This window comes from Camarhynchus parvulus, unplaced genomic scaffold (genome assembly GCF_901933205.1).
Source record: "Camarhynchus parvulus unplaced genomic scaffold, STF_HiC, whole genome shotgun sequence".
NCBI lineage: Eukaryota > Metazoa > Chordata > Aves > Passeriformes > Thraupidae > Camarhynchus > Camarhynchus parvulus.
Genome location: NW_022148468.1, coordinates 36,821 through 51,017, shown reverse-complemented (window position 1 = coordinate 51,017; position 14,197 = coordinate 36,821). Strand labels below are relative to the sequence as shown.

At 38.9% G+C, this 14,197-nt stretch overlaps 1 protein-coding gene across 1 annotated transcript in view; it reads left to right on the top strand.

Annotated features, from left to right (window-relative positions):
- The window catches only part of BRD2 (bromodomain containing 2), a 28,930-nt gene extending 15,249 nt beyond the window's left edge, over window positions 1–13,681 (top strand). The window contains exons 7-11 of the mRNA XM_030970546.1: window positions 12–260; window positions 3,142–3,332; window positions 6,476–6,789; window positions 8,589–8,711; window positions 13,455–13,681. Coding sequence (XP_030826406.1) covers window positions 12–260; window positions 3,142–3,332; window positions 6,476–6,789; window positions 8,589–8,711; window positions 13,455–13,582 — 1,005 coding nt within the window. The 3' untranslated portion in view covers window positions 13,583–13,681. The remainder of the gene's footprint in view (window positions 1–11; window positions 261–3,141; window positions 3,333–6,475; window positions 6,790–8,588; window positions 8,712–13,454) is intronic.
- Window positions 13,682–14,197: the final 516 nt, after the last annotated feature.

Below are 14,197 nucleotides of genomic sequence, written 5' to 3'. Positions count from 1 at the left end.
CCCGTTTGCAGGACGTGTTCGAGTTCAGCTACGCCAAGATGCCGGACGAGCCGCAGGAGTCGGGCGCGGCCTCGGCCTCGGCGCCGCTGCCGGCGGCCAAATCCTCGTCCGAGGAATCGTCCAGCGAGGAAGACGAGGATGAGGAGGAGGAGGAGGAGGACGAGGACGAGGAGAGCTCCACGGAGACGTCCTCGGAGAGCGAGGAGAGCTCGGATTCCGAGGAGGAGAGGGCGAACAGGCTGGCCGAGCTGCAGGAGCAGGTGCGGGGGAAAAATGGGAGAATTTGGGGAAAAAAGCAGGAAAATTGGGGGGAATCAGAGAAAAAAAAACGGGAGGGAAATTGGAAAAAAATCGGGAAATTTGGAGAAAAATTAGAAAAAGAAATTGAGTAAGTTTGGGGGAAAATCGGGGAAAAAAGGGGGGGAAATTGGAAAAAAATGGAGAAAATTTTGGGGGAAATGAGGAAAAAATGGGGGGAATGTTGGGGAAAAAATTGGGAAAATTTGGGGGGAATAGCAGAGAAAAAGAGGGAAATTTTGGGGAAAAATTTGGAAAAAGTCAGGAAAAAATTCAGAGGAAAGAGGAGAAAAAATGGGGAAAATATTGGGAAAAAATGGGGGAGATTTGGGGAGAATCGGGGAAAATGGGGGCAGAATTGTGAGGAAATAGGGGGGAAATAGGGAAAACTCTGGGAAAAATCAGGAAATAATAGGAAAAATTGGGGAAAAAATAGGGGAAAATCAGGAAAAAATACAGAAAAAAAATTTCCAGGAATTATCAGGGGAAAAAACTCAGAAAAAAATCGAGAAAAAATGGGAAAAAACCAGAAAAAATTGGGAAAAAATCTGGGAAAATGGGGAAAAAGTAGGAAAAAATGGGGAAAAATTAAAATAAAATGGGAAAAATATGAAAAAATAGGGAAAAAAATGGGGAAGAAATAGAAAAAATGGGGAAAAATATGAAAAAAAATGGGAAAAACCTCCAGGAAAAAACTAGGCGAGAAAATGGGGAAAAACTGGAAAAAAAATCAGAAAAAATGGGAAAAATTTGGAAAAAATCAGAAAAGATTGGGGAAAAATCAGAAAAAAATTGGGGAAAAAATCAGAAAAAAATCAGAAAAAAATAGGAAAAAAAATGAGGGGAAAAATCAGAAAAAAATGAGGAGAAATATGAAAAAAATAGGGAAAAAAATCAGAAAAAATTGGGAAAAAATCCAGAAAGAAATTGGGAAAAAAATCAGAAAAAATTGGGGGAAAAATCTGAAAAATATAGGAAGAAAAATGGGGAAAATTTGGGAAAAAATCCAGAAAAAATTGGGGAAAAATCAGAAAAAATTGGGGGAAAAAATCAGAAAAAATTAGAAAAAATGGGGAAAAATTAGGAAAAAAGGGAAAAAATCTGGAAAAAATAAGAAAAAATGGGGAAAGGTTTAGATAAAAAATGGAAAAAATCAGAAAAAAAATGGGAAAAATTTGGGGGGAAATCCAGAAAAAAGTTGGGAAAAAAAATCCAGAAAATATTGGGAAAAAATCAGGAAAAAAATTGGGAAAAAATCAGGAAAAAATATGAAAAAATGGGGAAAGGCTTAGATAAAAAAATGGGAAAAATCAGAAAAAAATGGGGAAAAATCCAGAAAAAATTGGGAAAAAATCTGAAAAAAATAGGAAGAGAACTGGGGAAAAAATAGGGGAAAAATCTGGAAAAAAAGGGAAAAAATCTGAAAAAAAGAGGAAAAAATGGGGAAAGGCTTAGATAAAAATTGGGAAAAAATTGGGAAAAAATTGGGAAAAAATCAGAAAAAAATCAGAAAAAAATAGGAAAAAATGGGGAAAAATTAGAAAAAATGAGGAGAAATATGAAAAAAATAGGGAAAAAAATCAGAAAAAATTGGGAAAAAATCCAGAAAGAAATTGGGAAAAAAATCAGAAAAAATTGGGGGAAAAAATCAGAAAAATATAGGAAAAAAATGGGGAAAATTTGGGAAAAAATCCAGAAAAAATTGGGAAAAAATCAGAAAAAAATTAGAAAAAATGGGGAAAAATTAGGAAAAAAGGGAAAAAATCAGAAAAAAAATGGGAAAAATTTGGGGGGAAATCCAGAAAAAAGTTGGGAAAAAATCCAGAAAATATTGGGAAAAAATCAGGAAAAAAATTGGGAAAAAATCAGGAAAAAATATGAAAAAATGGGGAAAGGCTTAGATAAAAAAATGGGAAAAATCAGAAAAAAATGGGGGAAAATCCAGAAAAAATTGGGAAAAAATCTGAAAAAAATAGGAAGAGAACTGGGGAAAAAATAGGGGAAAAATCTGGAAAAAAAGGGAAAAAATCTGAAAAAAAGAGGAAAAAATGGGGAAAGGCTTAGATAAAAATTGGGAACAAATTGGGAAAAAATTGGGAAAAAATCAGAAAAAAATCAGAAAAAATTGGGGAAAAATTAGAAAAAATGAGGAGAAATATGAAAAAAATAGGGAAAAAAATCAGAAAAAATTGGGAAAAAATCCAGAAAGAAATTGGGAAAAAAATCAGAAAAAATTGGGGGAAAAATCAGAAAAATATAGGGAAAAAATGGGGAAAATTTGGGAAAAAATCCAGAAAAAATTGGGGAAAAATCAGAAAAAATTGGGGGAAAAAATCAGAAAAAATTAGAAAAAATGGGGAAAAATTAGGAAAAAAGGGAAAAAATCTGGAAAAAATAAGAAAAAATGGGGAAAGGTTTAGATAAAAAATGGAAAAAATCAGAAAAAAAATGGGAAAAACTTGGGGGGAAATCCAGGAAAAAGTTGGGAAAAAATCAGGAAAAATATTGGGAAAAAATCAGGAAAAAAATTGGGAAAAAATCAGGAAAAAATATGAAAAAATGGGGAAAGGCTTAGATAAAAAAATGGGAAAAATCAGAAAAAAATGGGAGAAAAATCCAGAAAAAAATTGGGAAAAAAATCAGAAAAAATTGGGGGAAAATCAGAAAAAAATTGGGAAAAGATCAGAAAAAATTGGGGGAAAATCAGAAAAAAATTGGGGGAAAAAAAATAGGGAAAATGGGGAAAAATTAGAAAAAAAAATGGCGAAAAATATTTAAAAAATGGGAAAAAATGCGGACAAATTGGTTCGCGATGCGAGCTGGGCGTGTGTGTTGTGCGTGCAGCTGCGGGCCGTGCACGAGCAGCTGGCGGCGCTGTCCCAGGGCCCCGTGGCCAAGCCCAAGAGGAAGAGGGAGAAGAGGAAGAAGAAGAAATCCGAGAAGCACAAAGGGCGAGCGGGGCCCGACGAGGAGTCCCGGGCACGGCAGGCGCAGCTCCGGAGGGCGCGGAAAAACGGGAACGCCACCGGCTCCAGGTGGGCTCCTAAACAATTCTGCGCTTTGGGGATTTTTTTGGGATTGGTTTGGGATTTTTTGAGAATTTTTTGCAATTTTTCGAGGATTTTGTGATTTTTTTGTGGATTTTTGAAATAATTTTTCTCCAATATTTCAGAATTTTTCTGAGATTTTTGGAGTATTTTTCAGGATCTTTGTGGGATTTTTCTGCAATTTTTCTCAGATTATTCTGGGATTTTTTTTAGATTTTTTACAGGTTTTTTTGGAAGTTTTGGGAATTTTTTGCGATTTTTGGGGGATTTTTTGGGGTTTTTTGAGTGTTTTACCTCAGATTTTTCAGGGATTTTTTAGGTTTATCTTGAATTTTTTTTGAGATTTTTTGGGGTGTTTTTCAGGGATTTTTGGGGGATTTTTCTGCAATTTTTCTCGGATTATTTGGGGATTTTTCTCAGTTTTTCACGTTTTTCTGGGAATCTTTTAGGGATTTTTTTGCAAATTTTTGTGGATTTTTGGGGGGATTTTTTCGAGTTACGGGATGCGGATTTTGGGGTTTGGGATGAAGAGTCCCGGGCACGGCAGGCGCAGCTCCGGAGGGCGCGGAAAAACGGGAACGCCACCGGCTCCAGGTGGGCTCCTGAACAATTCTGCGCTTTGGGGATTTTTTGGGATTGGTTTGGGATTTTTTGAGAATTTTTTGCAATTTTTCGGGGATTTTTTGGTGGTTTTTTTGGTGATTTTTGTGGACTTTTAAGTAATTTTTCTCCAATTTTTGGGGATTTTTCTCGAATGTTTTTTAAGATTTTTTTGAGGATTTTTCAGGGATTTTGGGGGGATTTTGTGGGATTTTTCTACAGTTTTACTCAGATTATTTTGGGGTTTTTTTTCTCAGATTATTTTGGGGCTTTTCTCAGATTTTTTGGGGATTTTTCAGGAATTTTTGCAATTTTTCGGGATTTTTTGGATTTTTGGTGGGTTTTTCCCCTCCATTTTTTTAGGGATTTTTGGGTTTCTTCTTGAATTTTTTGGGGTATTTTTCAGGTTTTTTTGGGGATTATTTGAGGGATTTTTTTTTAGGTTTTTGAGGTACGGGATGAGGATTTTGGGGTTTGGGACGAGGAGTCCCGGGCACGGCAGGCGCAGCTCCGGAGGGCGCGGAAAAACGGGAACGCCACCGGCTCCAGGTGGGCTCCTAAACAATTCTGCGCTTTGGGGATTTTTTGGGATTGATTTGGGATTTTTTGCAATTGTTGGGAATTTTTTTGTGGATTTTTAAACCATTTTTCTCCAATTTTTCGGGACTTTTCGCCAATTTTTCTGAGATTTTTTTGGAGTATTTTTCAGGATTTTTGTGGGATTTTTCTCAGATTATTCTGGGATTTTTTGTAGATTTTTACAGGGGTTTTTTGGGATTTTTGGGGGTTTTTTTGGGTTTTTTTTCAATTTTTGGGGGATTTTTTTGGGTTTTTTGCGTGTTTTACCTCAGATTTTTCAGGGATTTTTTAGGTTTATCTTGAATTTTTTTTGAGATTTTTTGGGGTGTTTTTCAGGGATTTTTGGGGGATTTTTCTGCAATTTTTCTCGGATTATTTGGGGATTTTTCTCGGATTTTTTTCACGTTTTTCTGGGAATTTTTAGGGATTTTTCTGCAATTTTTGTGGATTTTGGGGATTTTTCGAGAGTTACGGGATGAGGATTTTGGGGTTTGGGACGAGGAGTCCCGGGACGGCACGGCTTGCCGCCGCGGGCGCGGAAAAGGGAACGCCACCCACCGGCTCCAGGTGGGCTCCTAAAAAAATCAGGACAAAACCTGGAAAAATTTGGAACAAAAACCCCAAAATCAGGAAAGATTTGCAAAAAAAATTCAGAAAAATTTTGCTAAAAAATAGGGAATAAATCCCAAAAAATCAGGAAAAAAATCAGGATTTTCTCTTTTTCCAGACCCTCCAAGAAAAGCTCCAAACCCCCCCTGCCCCTGGTGCCTTCATCCCTGCTGGGCTCCGAGGAAGAGGAGGAGTCCAAGTCCACGTTGCACCAAAAATTCCCCAAATATTCGAAAAAAGGGACCAAAAATTCCTTAGGAAATCAAGGGAAATCCCAGAAAAATCAGGACAAAACTGCCAAAAAAATCGGGAAAAAATAGGGGAAAAACCCCCAAAAATTAGGAAAAAAAAGGCTAAAAAATCACCAAAAGATGCGAGAAAATGACTGAAAATCAGGGAAAAACCTGTAAAAATCAAGGAAAAAATTGAAATTTTTTTGTCTGTAGACCCTCCAAGAAAAGCTCCAAACCCCCCCTGCCCCTGGTGCCTTCATCCCTGTTGGACTCTGAGGAAGAGGAGGAGTCCATGTCATACTAAACATCCCCAAAAAATCAGGAGAAAATGGATTTTTATTTTTATTTTTATTCCAGACCCTCCAAGAAAAGCTCCAAACCCCCCCTGCCCCTGGTGCCTTCATCCCTGCTGGGCTCCGAGGAAGAGGAGGAGTCCAAGCCCACGTTGTACCAAAAATCCCCAAAAAATCAGGAATAAACCAGATTTTTATTTTTATTTTTTTAATTGCAGACCCTCCAAGAAAAGCTCCAAACCCCCCCTGCCCTTGGTGCCTTCGTCGCTGCTGGACTCCGAGGAAGAGGAGGAGTCCAAGCCCACGTTGTACCAAAAATCCCCAAAAAAAAATCAAGAAAAAACGGATTTTTTTTGTTTTTTAATTGCAGACCCTCCAAGAAAAGCTCCAAACCCCCCCTGCCCCTGGTGCCTTCATCCCTGGTGGACTCCGAGGAAGAGGAGGAGTCCAAGTTCATGTCATACTAAAAATCCCCAAAAAAATCAGGAATAAACCCAGAATTTTCTCTTTTTCCAGACCCTCCAAGAAAAGCTCCAAACCCCCCCTGCCCTTGGTGCCTTCGTCCGTCGCTGCTGGACTCCGAGGAAGAGGAGGAGTCCAAGCCCACGTTGTACCAAAAATCCCCAAAAAAAAATCAAGAAAAAATGGATTTTTTTGGTTTTTTAATTGCAGACCCTCCAAGAAAAGCTCCAAACCCCCCCTGCCCCTGGCGCCTTCGTCGCTGCTGGACTCCGAGGAAGAGGAGGAGTCCAAGTTCATGTCATACCAAAAATCCCCAAAAAATCAGGAAAAAACGGATTTTTCTTTTTAATTCCAGACCCTCCAAGAAAAGCTCCAAACCCCCCCTGCCCCTGGCGCCTTCGTCGCTGCTGGACTCCGAGGAAGAGGAGGAGTCGAAGCCGATGTCGTACGACGAGAAGCGGCAGCTGAGCCTGGACATCAACAAGCTGCCCGGCGAGAAGCTGGGCCGCGTGGTTCACATCATCCAGAGCCGCGAGCCCTCGCTGCGCGACTCCAACCCCGAGGAGATCGAGATCGACTTCGAGACGCTCAAACCCTCGACGCTGCGCGAGCTCGAGAGATACGTGCTCTCGTGCCTGAGGAAGAAACCCCGCAAACCCTACAGCGAAAGTGAGGGGAATGCCGAGTTTGGGGGGGGGTTTTGGGGTTTTTTGGGAATTTTCTGGGGTTTTTCTGGGGTTTATTTGGGTTTCTTGGGGGATCTCTGCGATGTTGGGATGTCGGGCTCCGGGAGCTCAAGATCTCTGTGCTCTCGTGCCTGAGGAAGAAACCCCGCAAACCCTACAGCGAAAGTGAGGGGTTTTCATTTTTTGGGGGGTTTTGGGGGATTTTTTGGGGGTTTTTTTGGGGTTTTTTTTGGGATTTTTTGGGGTTTTTTTTGGGATTTTTTGGGGGTTTTTGGGGATTTTTTGGGGTTTTTTGGGGGGTTTTTGGGATTTTTTGGGGATTTTTTGCAATTTTTGGGGATTTTTCAGGATTTTTTGGGAATTTTTGGGGGTTTTTTGGGGATTTTTGGGATTTTTCGGGCATTTTTTGGTATTTTTTTGCAATTTTGGGGGGATTTTTCGGGATTTTTTGGGAAGTTTTTTGGGGAATTTTTGGGGGTTTTGGGGGATTTTTTTTGGAAATTTTTTTTTAATTTTTTTGGATTTTTAGGGGGATTTTTGAGGGATTTTTCTGTGATTTTCAGGGGTTTATTTGGGGGTTTATTTGGGTTTCTCGGGGATCTCTGCGATGTTGGGATGTCGGGGCTCCGGGGAGCTCAAGATCTCTGTGCTCTTTGTGCCTGAGGAAGAAACCCGCAAACCCTACAGCGAAAGTGAGGGGTTTTCATTTTTTGGGGTTTTTTTGGGATTTTTTGGGGATTTTTGGGGATTTTTTGTGATTTTTTGGGGGATTTTTGGGGAGTTTTTAGGGATTTTTTTGGAATTTTTGGGGGATTTTTTTGCAATTTTGGGGGATTTTTCAGGATTTTTTGGGGGGTTTTTGGGGATTTTTTTGCGATTTTGGGGGATTTTTCAGGATTTTTTGGGGGATTTTTGGGGATTTTTTGGGGGATGTTTTGGGATTTTTTTGCCATTTTGGGGGGATTTTTGGGATTTTTTTTGGAATTTTTTGGGGGTTTTTTGCGAATTTTTTGGGATTTTTTTGCCATTTTTTGGGGATTTTTCGGGATTTTTTGGGGGGTTTTTAGGGATTTTTTTGGGATTTTTCTGCAATTTTTTTGGGATTTTTTAGGGATTTTTTTGGGGTATTTTTCGGGATGTTTTGGGGATTTTTGGGGATTTTTCGGGATTTTTGGGGTATTTTTGGGGGGGTTTTAGGGATTTTTTTTAATTTTTTGGGGATTTTTCAGGATTTTTGGGGGTTTTTTTAAGGATTTTTTGGGATTTTTTTTGAAATTTTTTGGGGTATTTTTGGGGGGTTTTTAGGGATTTTTTGGGGATTTTTGGGGATTTTTTTTTAATTTTTTGGGGGATTTTTTGGGGATTTCTGGGAGGTTTTTAGGGATTTTTTTGGGGATTTTTTTGGGATATTTTGGGGATTTTTTGGGGAATTTTAAAATGATTTTTGGTTATTTTTTAGGGATATTTTGGGATTTTTCTTGAATCTTTTAGTGATTTTTTGGGGACTTTGAGAGATTTTTTTTTTATTTTTCTGGGAATTTTTTTTTAGGGATTGTTGAAGGATTTTTTGGCGATTTTTCAGGGATTTTTCACAGAACTTTTTGGGATTTTGTAATGAAATTTTTGGGATTTTTTAGGATTTTTTGGGGATTTTTTCTCTGATTTTTTCAGTGATTTTTCTGGCATTTTTTCTGGGGTTTATTGGGATTTTTCTCCCATTTTTTCAGCAATTTCCCCCCCAGTTTTTCTCATTTTTTTCCTGACTTTTCTGGAACTTTCCAGCCCTGAAGAAGCCGGTGGGGAAGACGAAAGAGGAGCTGGCGCTGGAGAAGAAACGGGAGCTGGAGAAGCGGCTGCAGGACGTCAGCGGGCAGCTCAACTCGGCCAAAAAACCCCCAAAAAAGGGTTGGGAAACCAGAATTTTGGGAAATTTTGGGAATTCTGGGGATTTGGGGAATTTTGGGCGGGGTGGGAAAAGGAATTTTGAAAAAAAAAAACAAGAAAAAGCTCCAAAATTTAAATTTTTGGGGAATAATTTCACCCAAAAATGGCTCCAAAATTTGGGATTTTGGGGAATTAATTTCACCAAAAAAAACTGGGAAAGGGTCCGGAATTCCGAGAATTTTGGGAATTTTGGGAATTTTTGGAAATCTGGGATTTGGGAATTCAGGATTTGGGGAAGTTTTGGGGTTCTGGATGGGTTGGGCAGCTCAACTCGGCCAAAAAAAACCAAAAAAGGGTTGGAAATTCAGGAATATTTGGGGAATTTTGGGTTGGAAATTCAGGAATTTTTGGGGAATTTTTGGTTGGAGATTCAGGAATATTTGGGGAATTTTGGGTTGGAAATTCAGGAATTTTTGGGGAATTTTTGGTTGGAAATTCAGGAATATTTGGAGAATTTGGGGGGGAAATTCAGGAATTTTTGGGGAATTTTGGGGTTGGAAATTCAGGAATATTTGAGGAATTTTGGGGTTGGAAATTCAGGAATATTTAGGGAATTTTGGGTTGGAAATTCAGGAATTTTTGGGGAATTTTTGGTTGGAAATTCAGGAATTTTTGGGGAATTTTGGGGTTGGAAATTCAGGAATTTTTGGGGAATTTTGGGGTCAGAAATTCAGGAATATTTGGGGAATTTTGGGTCGGAAATTCAGGAATATTTGGGGAATTTTGGGTTGGAAATTCAGGAATATTTTGGGGAATTTTGGGGTTGGAAATTCAGGAATATTTTGGGATTGGGAATTTTGGGAATTTTGGGAATTTTGGATGGGGTAGGAAATCGAATCCTCGGCGTGAATAAAATTTGTATTTTTGGCTCTAATTTCATCCAAAAATGCTCAAAAAAGGTTGGGAAAAAGGGAATTTTGGGGAATTTTGGGTTGGGAATTTTCGGTGCAATAGGAAGGTGAATTTTGAGGGAATTTTTCCCAATTTTTTTCGGGATTTTTGCCGTTTTCAGCCAACGAGAAGCCGGAGTCGGTGGCGGGAATTCTGGGATTTTGGGAATGGGAATTTTGGGACGGGTTCAGCCGCTCAACTCCCAAAAAAACCCAAAAAAGGGTTGGAAATTCGGGAATATTTTGGGGAATTTTTGGTTGGAAATTCAGGAATATTTGGAGAATTTTCAGGTTGGAGATTCAGGAATATTTGGGGAATTTTTGGTTGGAAATTCAGGAATATTTGGGGAATTTTCAGGTTGGAGATTCAGGAATATTTGGGGAATTTTGGGTTGGAAATTCAGGAATATTTTGGGGAATTTTTGGTTGGAAATTCAGGAATATTTGAGGAATTTTGGGGTTGGAAATTCAGGAATATTTTGAGATTGGGAATTTTGGATGGGGTAGGAAATCGAATCCTCGGCGTGAATAAAATTTGTATTTTTGGCTCTAATTTCATCCAAAAATGCTCAAAAAAGGTTGGGAAAAAGGCGAATTTTGGGGGAATTTTGGGTTGGGAATTTTCGTTCAATAGGAAGGTGAATTTTGGGGAATTTTTCCCAATTTTTTCCGGGATTTTTGCCGTTTCCAGCCAACGAGAAGCCGGAGTCGGCGGCGGGAATTCTGGGATTGGGAATTATGGGAATTTTGGGATTGAAATTTTGGGATTTGAATTGGGAATTTTGGGATTTTGGGAATGGGAATTTTGGGACGGGTTCAGCCGCTCAACTCGGCCAAAAAAACCCAAAAAAGGGTCGGAAATTCGGGAATATTTGGGGAATTTTGGGGTTGGAAATTCGGGAATATTTGGGGAATATTTGGGTTGGAAATTCAGGAATTTTTGGGGAATTTTTGGTTGGAAATTCAGGAATTTTTGGGGAATTTTGGGGTCGGAAATTCAGGAATATTTTGGGGAATTTTTGGTTGGAAATTCAGGAATATTTGAGGAATTTTGGGGTTGGAAATTCAGGAATATTTTGAGATTGGGAATTTTGGATGGGGTAGGAAATCGAATCCTCGGCGTGAATAAAATTTGTATTTTTGGCTCTAATTTCATCCAAAAATGCTCAAAAAAGGTTGGGAAAAAAGGGAATTTTGGGGAATTTTGGGTTGGGAATTTTCGGTGCAATAGGAAGGTGAATTTTGAGGGAATTTTTCCCAATTTTTTCCGGGATTTTTGCCGTTTCCAGCCAACGAGAAGCCGGAGTCGGTGGCGGGAATTCTGGGATTGGGAATTTTGGGAATTTTGGGATTGAAATTTTGGGATTTGAATTGGGAATTTTGGGATTTTGGGAATGGGAATTTTGGGACGGGTTCAGCCGCTCAACTCGGCCAAAAAAACCCAAAAAAGGGTTGGAAATTCGGGAATATTTTGGGGAATTTTTGGTTGGAAATTCAGGAATATTTGGAGAATTTTCAGGTTGGAGATTCAGGAATATTTGGGGAATTTTTGGTTGGAAATTCAGGAATATTTGGGGAATTTTCAGGTTGGAGATTCAGGAATATTTGGGGAATTTTGGGTTGGAAATTCAGGAATATTTGGGGAATTTTGGGGTTGGAAATTCAGGAATATTTGGGGAATTTTGGGTTGGAAATTCAGGAATATTTGGGGAATTTTTGGTTGGAAATTCAGGAATATTTTGGGGAATATTTGGGTTGGAAATTCAGGAATTTTTGGGGAATTTTGGGTTGGAAATTCAGGAATTTTTGGGGAATTTTGGGGTTGGAAATTCAGGAATATTTTGGGATTGGGAATTTTGGGAATTTTGGGAATTTTGGATGGGGTAGGAAATCGAATCCTCGGCGTGAATAAAATTTGTATTTTTGGCACTAATTTCATCCAAAAATGCTCAAAAAAGGTTGGGAAAAATGGGAATTTTGGGGAATTTTGGGTTGGGAATTTTAGGTGCAATAGGAATGTGAATTTTGAGGGAATTTTTCCCAATTTTTTTCGGGATTTTTGCCGTTTCCAGCCAACGAGAAGCTGGAGTCGGCGGTGGGAATTCTGGGATTGGGAATTTTGGGAATTTTGGGATTGAAATTTTGGGATTTGAATTGGGAATTTTGGGATTTTGGGAATGGGAATTTTGGGACGGGTTCAGCCACTCAACTCGGCCAAAAAAACCCAAAAAAGGGTCGGAAATTCGGGAATATTTGGGGAATTTTGGGGTTGGAAATTCGGGAATATTTGGGGAATATTTGGGTTGGAAATTCAGGAATATTTGGGGAATTTTTGGTTGGAAATTCAGGAATTTTTGGGGAATTTTGGGGTCAGAAATTCAGGAATTTTTGGGGAATTTTGGGGTCGGAAATTCAGGAATATTTTGGGGAATTTTTGGTTGGAAATTCAGGAATATTTGAGGAATTTTGGGGTTGGAAATTCAGGAATATTTTGAGATTGGGAATTTTGGATGGGGTAGGAAATCGAATCCTCGGCGTGAATAAAATTTGTATTTTTGGCTCTAATTTCATCCAAAAATGCTCAAAAAAGGTTGGGAAAAAAGGGAATTTTGGGGAATTTTGGGTTGGGAATTTTCGGTGCAATAGGAAGGTGAATTTTGGGGGAATTTTTCCCAATTTTTTTCGGGATTTTTGCCGTTTCCAGCCAACGAGAAGCCGGAGTCGGCGGCGGGAATTCTGGGATTGGGAATTATGGGAATTTTGGGATTGAAATTTTGGGATTTGAATTGGGAATTTTGGGATTTTGGGAATGGGAATTTTGGGACGGGTTCAGCCGCTCAACTCGGCCAAAAAAACCCAAAAAAGGGTCGGAAATTCGGGAATATTTGGGGAATTTTGGGGTTGGAAATTCGGGAATATTTGGGGAATATTTGGGTTGGAAATTCAGGAATTTTTGGGGAATTTTTGGTTGGAAATTCAGGAATTTTTGGGGAATTTTGGGGTCGGAAATTCAGGAATATTTTGGGGAATTTTGGGACTGGAAATTCAGGAATTTTTGGGGAATTTTTGGTTGGAAATTCAGGAATATTTGGGGAATTTTTGGTTGGAAATTCAGGAATTTTTCGGGAATTTTTGGTTGGAAATTCAGGAATTTTTGGGGAATTTTGGGACTGGAAATTCAGGAATTTTTGGGGAATTTTTGGGGTGGAAATTCAGGAATATTTGGGGAATTTTTGGTTGGAAATTCAGGAATATTTGGGGAATTTTGGGTCGGAAATTCAGGAATATTTGGGGAATTTTCAGGTTGGAGATTCAGGAATATTTGGGGAATTTTTGGTTGGAAATTCAGGAATTTTTGGGGAATTTTTGGTTGGAAATTCAGGAATTTTTGGGGAATTTTGGGGTTGGAAATTCAGGAATTTTTGGGGAATTTTGGGGTCAGAAATTCAGGAATATTTGGGGAATTTTGGGTCGGAAATTCAGGAATATTTGGGGAATTTTGGGTTGGAAATTCAGGAATATTTTGGGGAATTTTGGGGTTGGAAATTCAGGAATATTTTGGGGAATTTTGGGTTGGAAATTCAGGAATATTTTGGGATTGGGAATTTTGGGAATTTTGGATGGGGTAGGAAATCGAATCCTCGGCGTGAATAAAATTTGTATTTTTGGCACTAATTTCATCCAAAAATGCTCAAAAAAGGTTGGGAAAAATGGGAATTGTGGGGAATTTTGGGTTGGGAATTTTAGGTGCAATAGGAATGTGAATTTTGAGGGAATTTTTCCCAATTTTTTTCGGGATTTTTGCCGTTTCCAGCCAACGAGAAGCCGGAGTCGCCGGCGGCGGCCGCGTCGCGTCTGAGCGCCTCCAGCTCCAGCTCGGACTCCAGCAGCTCCTCCTCCTCCTCCTCCTCCTCGGACACCAGCGACTCCGACTCCGCCTGAATTCCCAACAAAACCCCGGAAAAAATTCCCAGGAGAGAAAAACAAAATCCCGGCAAAAAAAAAAAACAAAAACTGAAGAATTCCCGGAAAAAAAAAAAACTTGGGGAAAAAATGTAAAAATTTGGGGGGAAAAATGGGATTTTTTTGGGGGTTAAAAAGGGAGGGGTTGAGGTGGAATTCCTGGAAAAAATTCCCAGAAAAAATTCCTGGAAAAAAAGTGAAAAATCCCTGCAAAGACAAAAAAAAAAAATTGAATAAAATTGGAAAATGTAAAAATTTGGGGGGAAAATGTAAAAATTTGGGGAAAAATGGGATTTTTTGCGAGGGGAAAAAAAAAAGGGGAGGGAATGGAGAATTGGAGGTGTGGAATTCCTGGGAAAAAATTCCCGGAGAAAAAAATTCCTGGACAAAACCTGAAAATTGCTGGAGAAAATATTAAAAAAAAAATTGGGGAAAATACAAAAATTTGGGGAAAAATACAAAAATTTGGGGGAAAAAATTGGGATTTTTTTGGGTGGAAATAGTGGAGGGAATGGAGGGATTTGTGGAGTTCCTGGAAAAAGTTCCCGGAAAAAAAAATCCTGGAAAAAACATGAAAATTCCTGGGAAAAATGA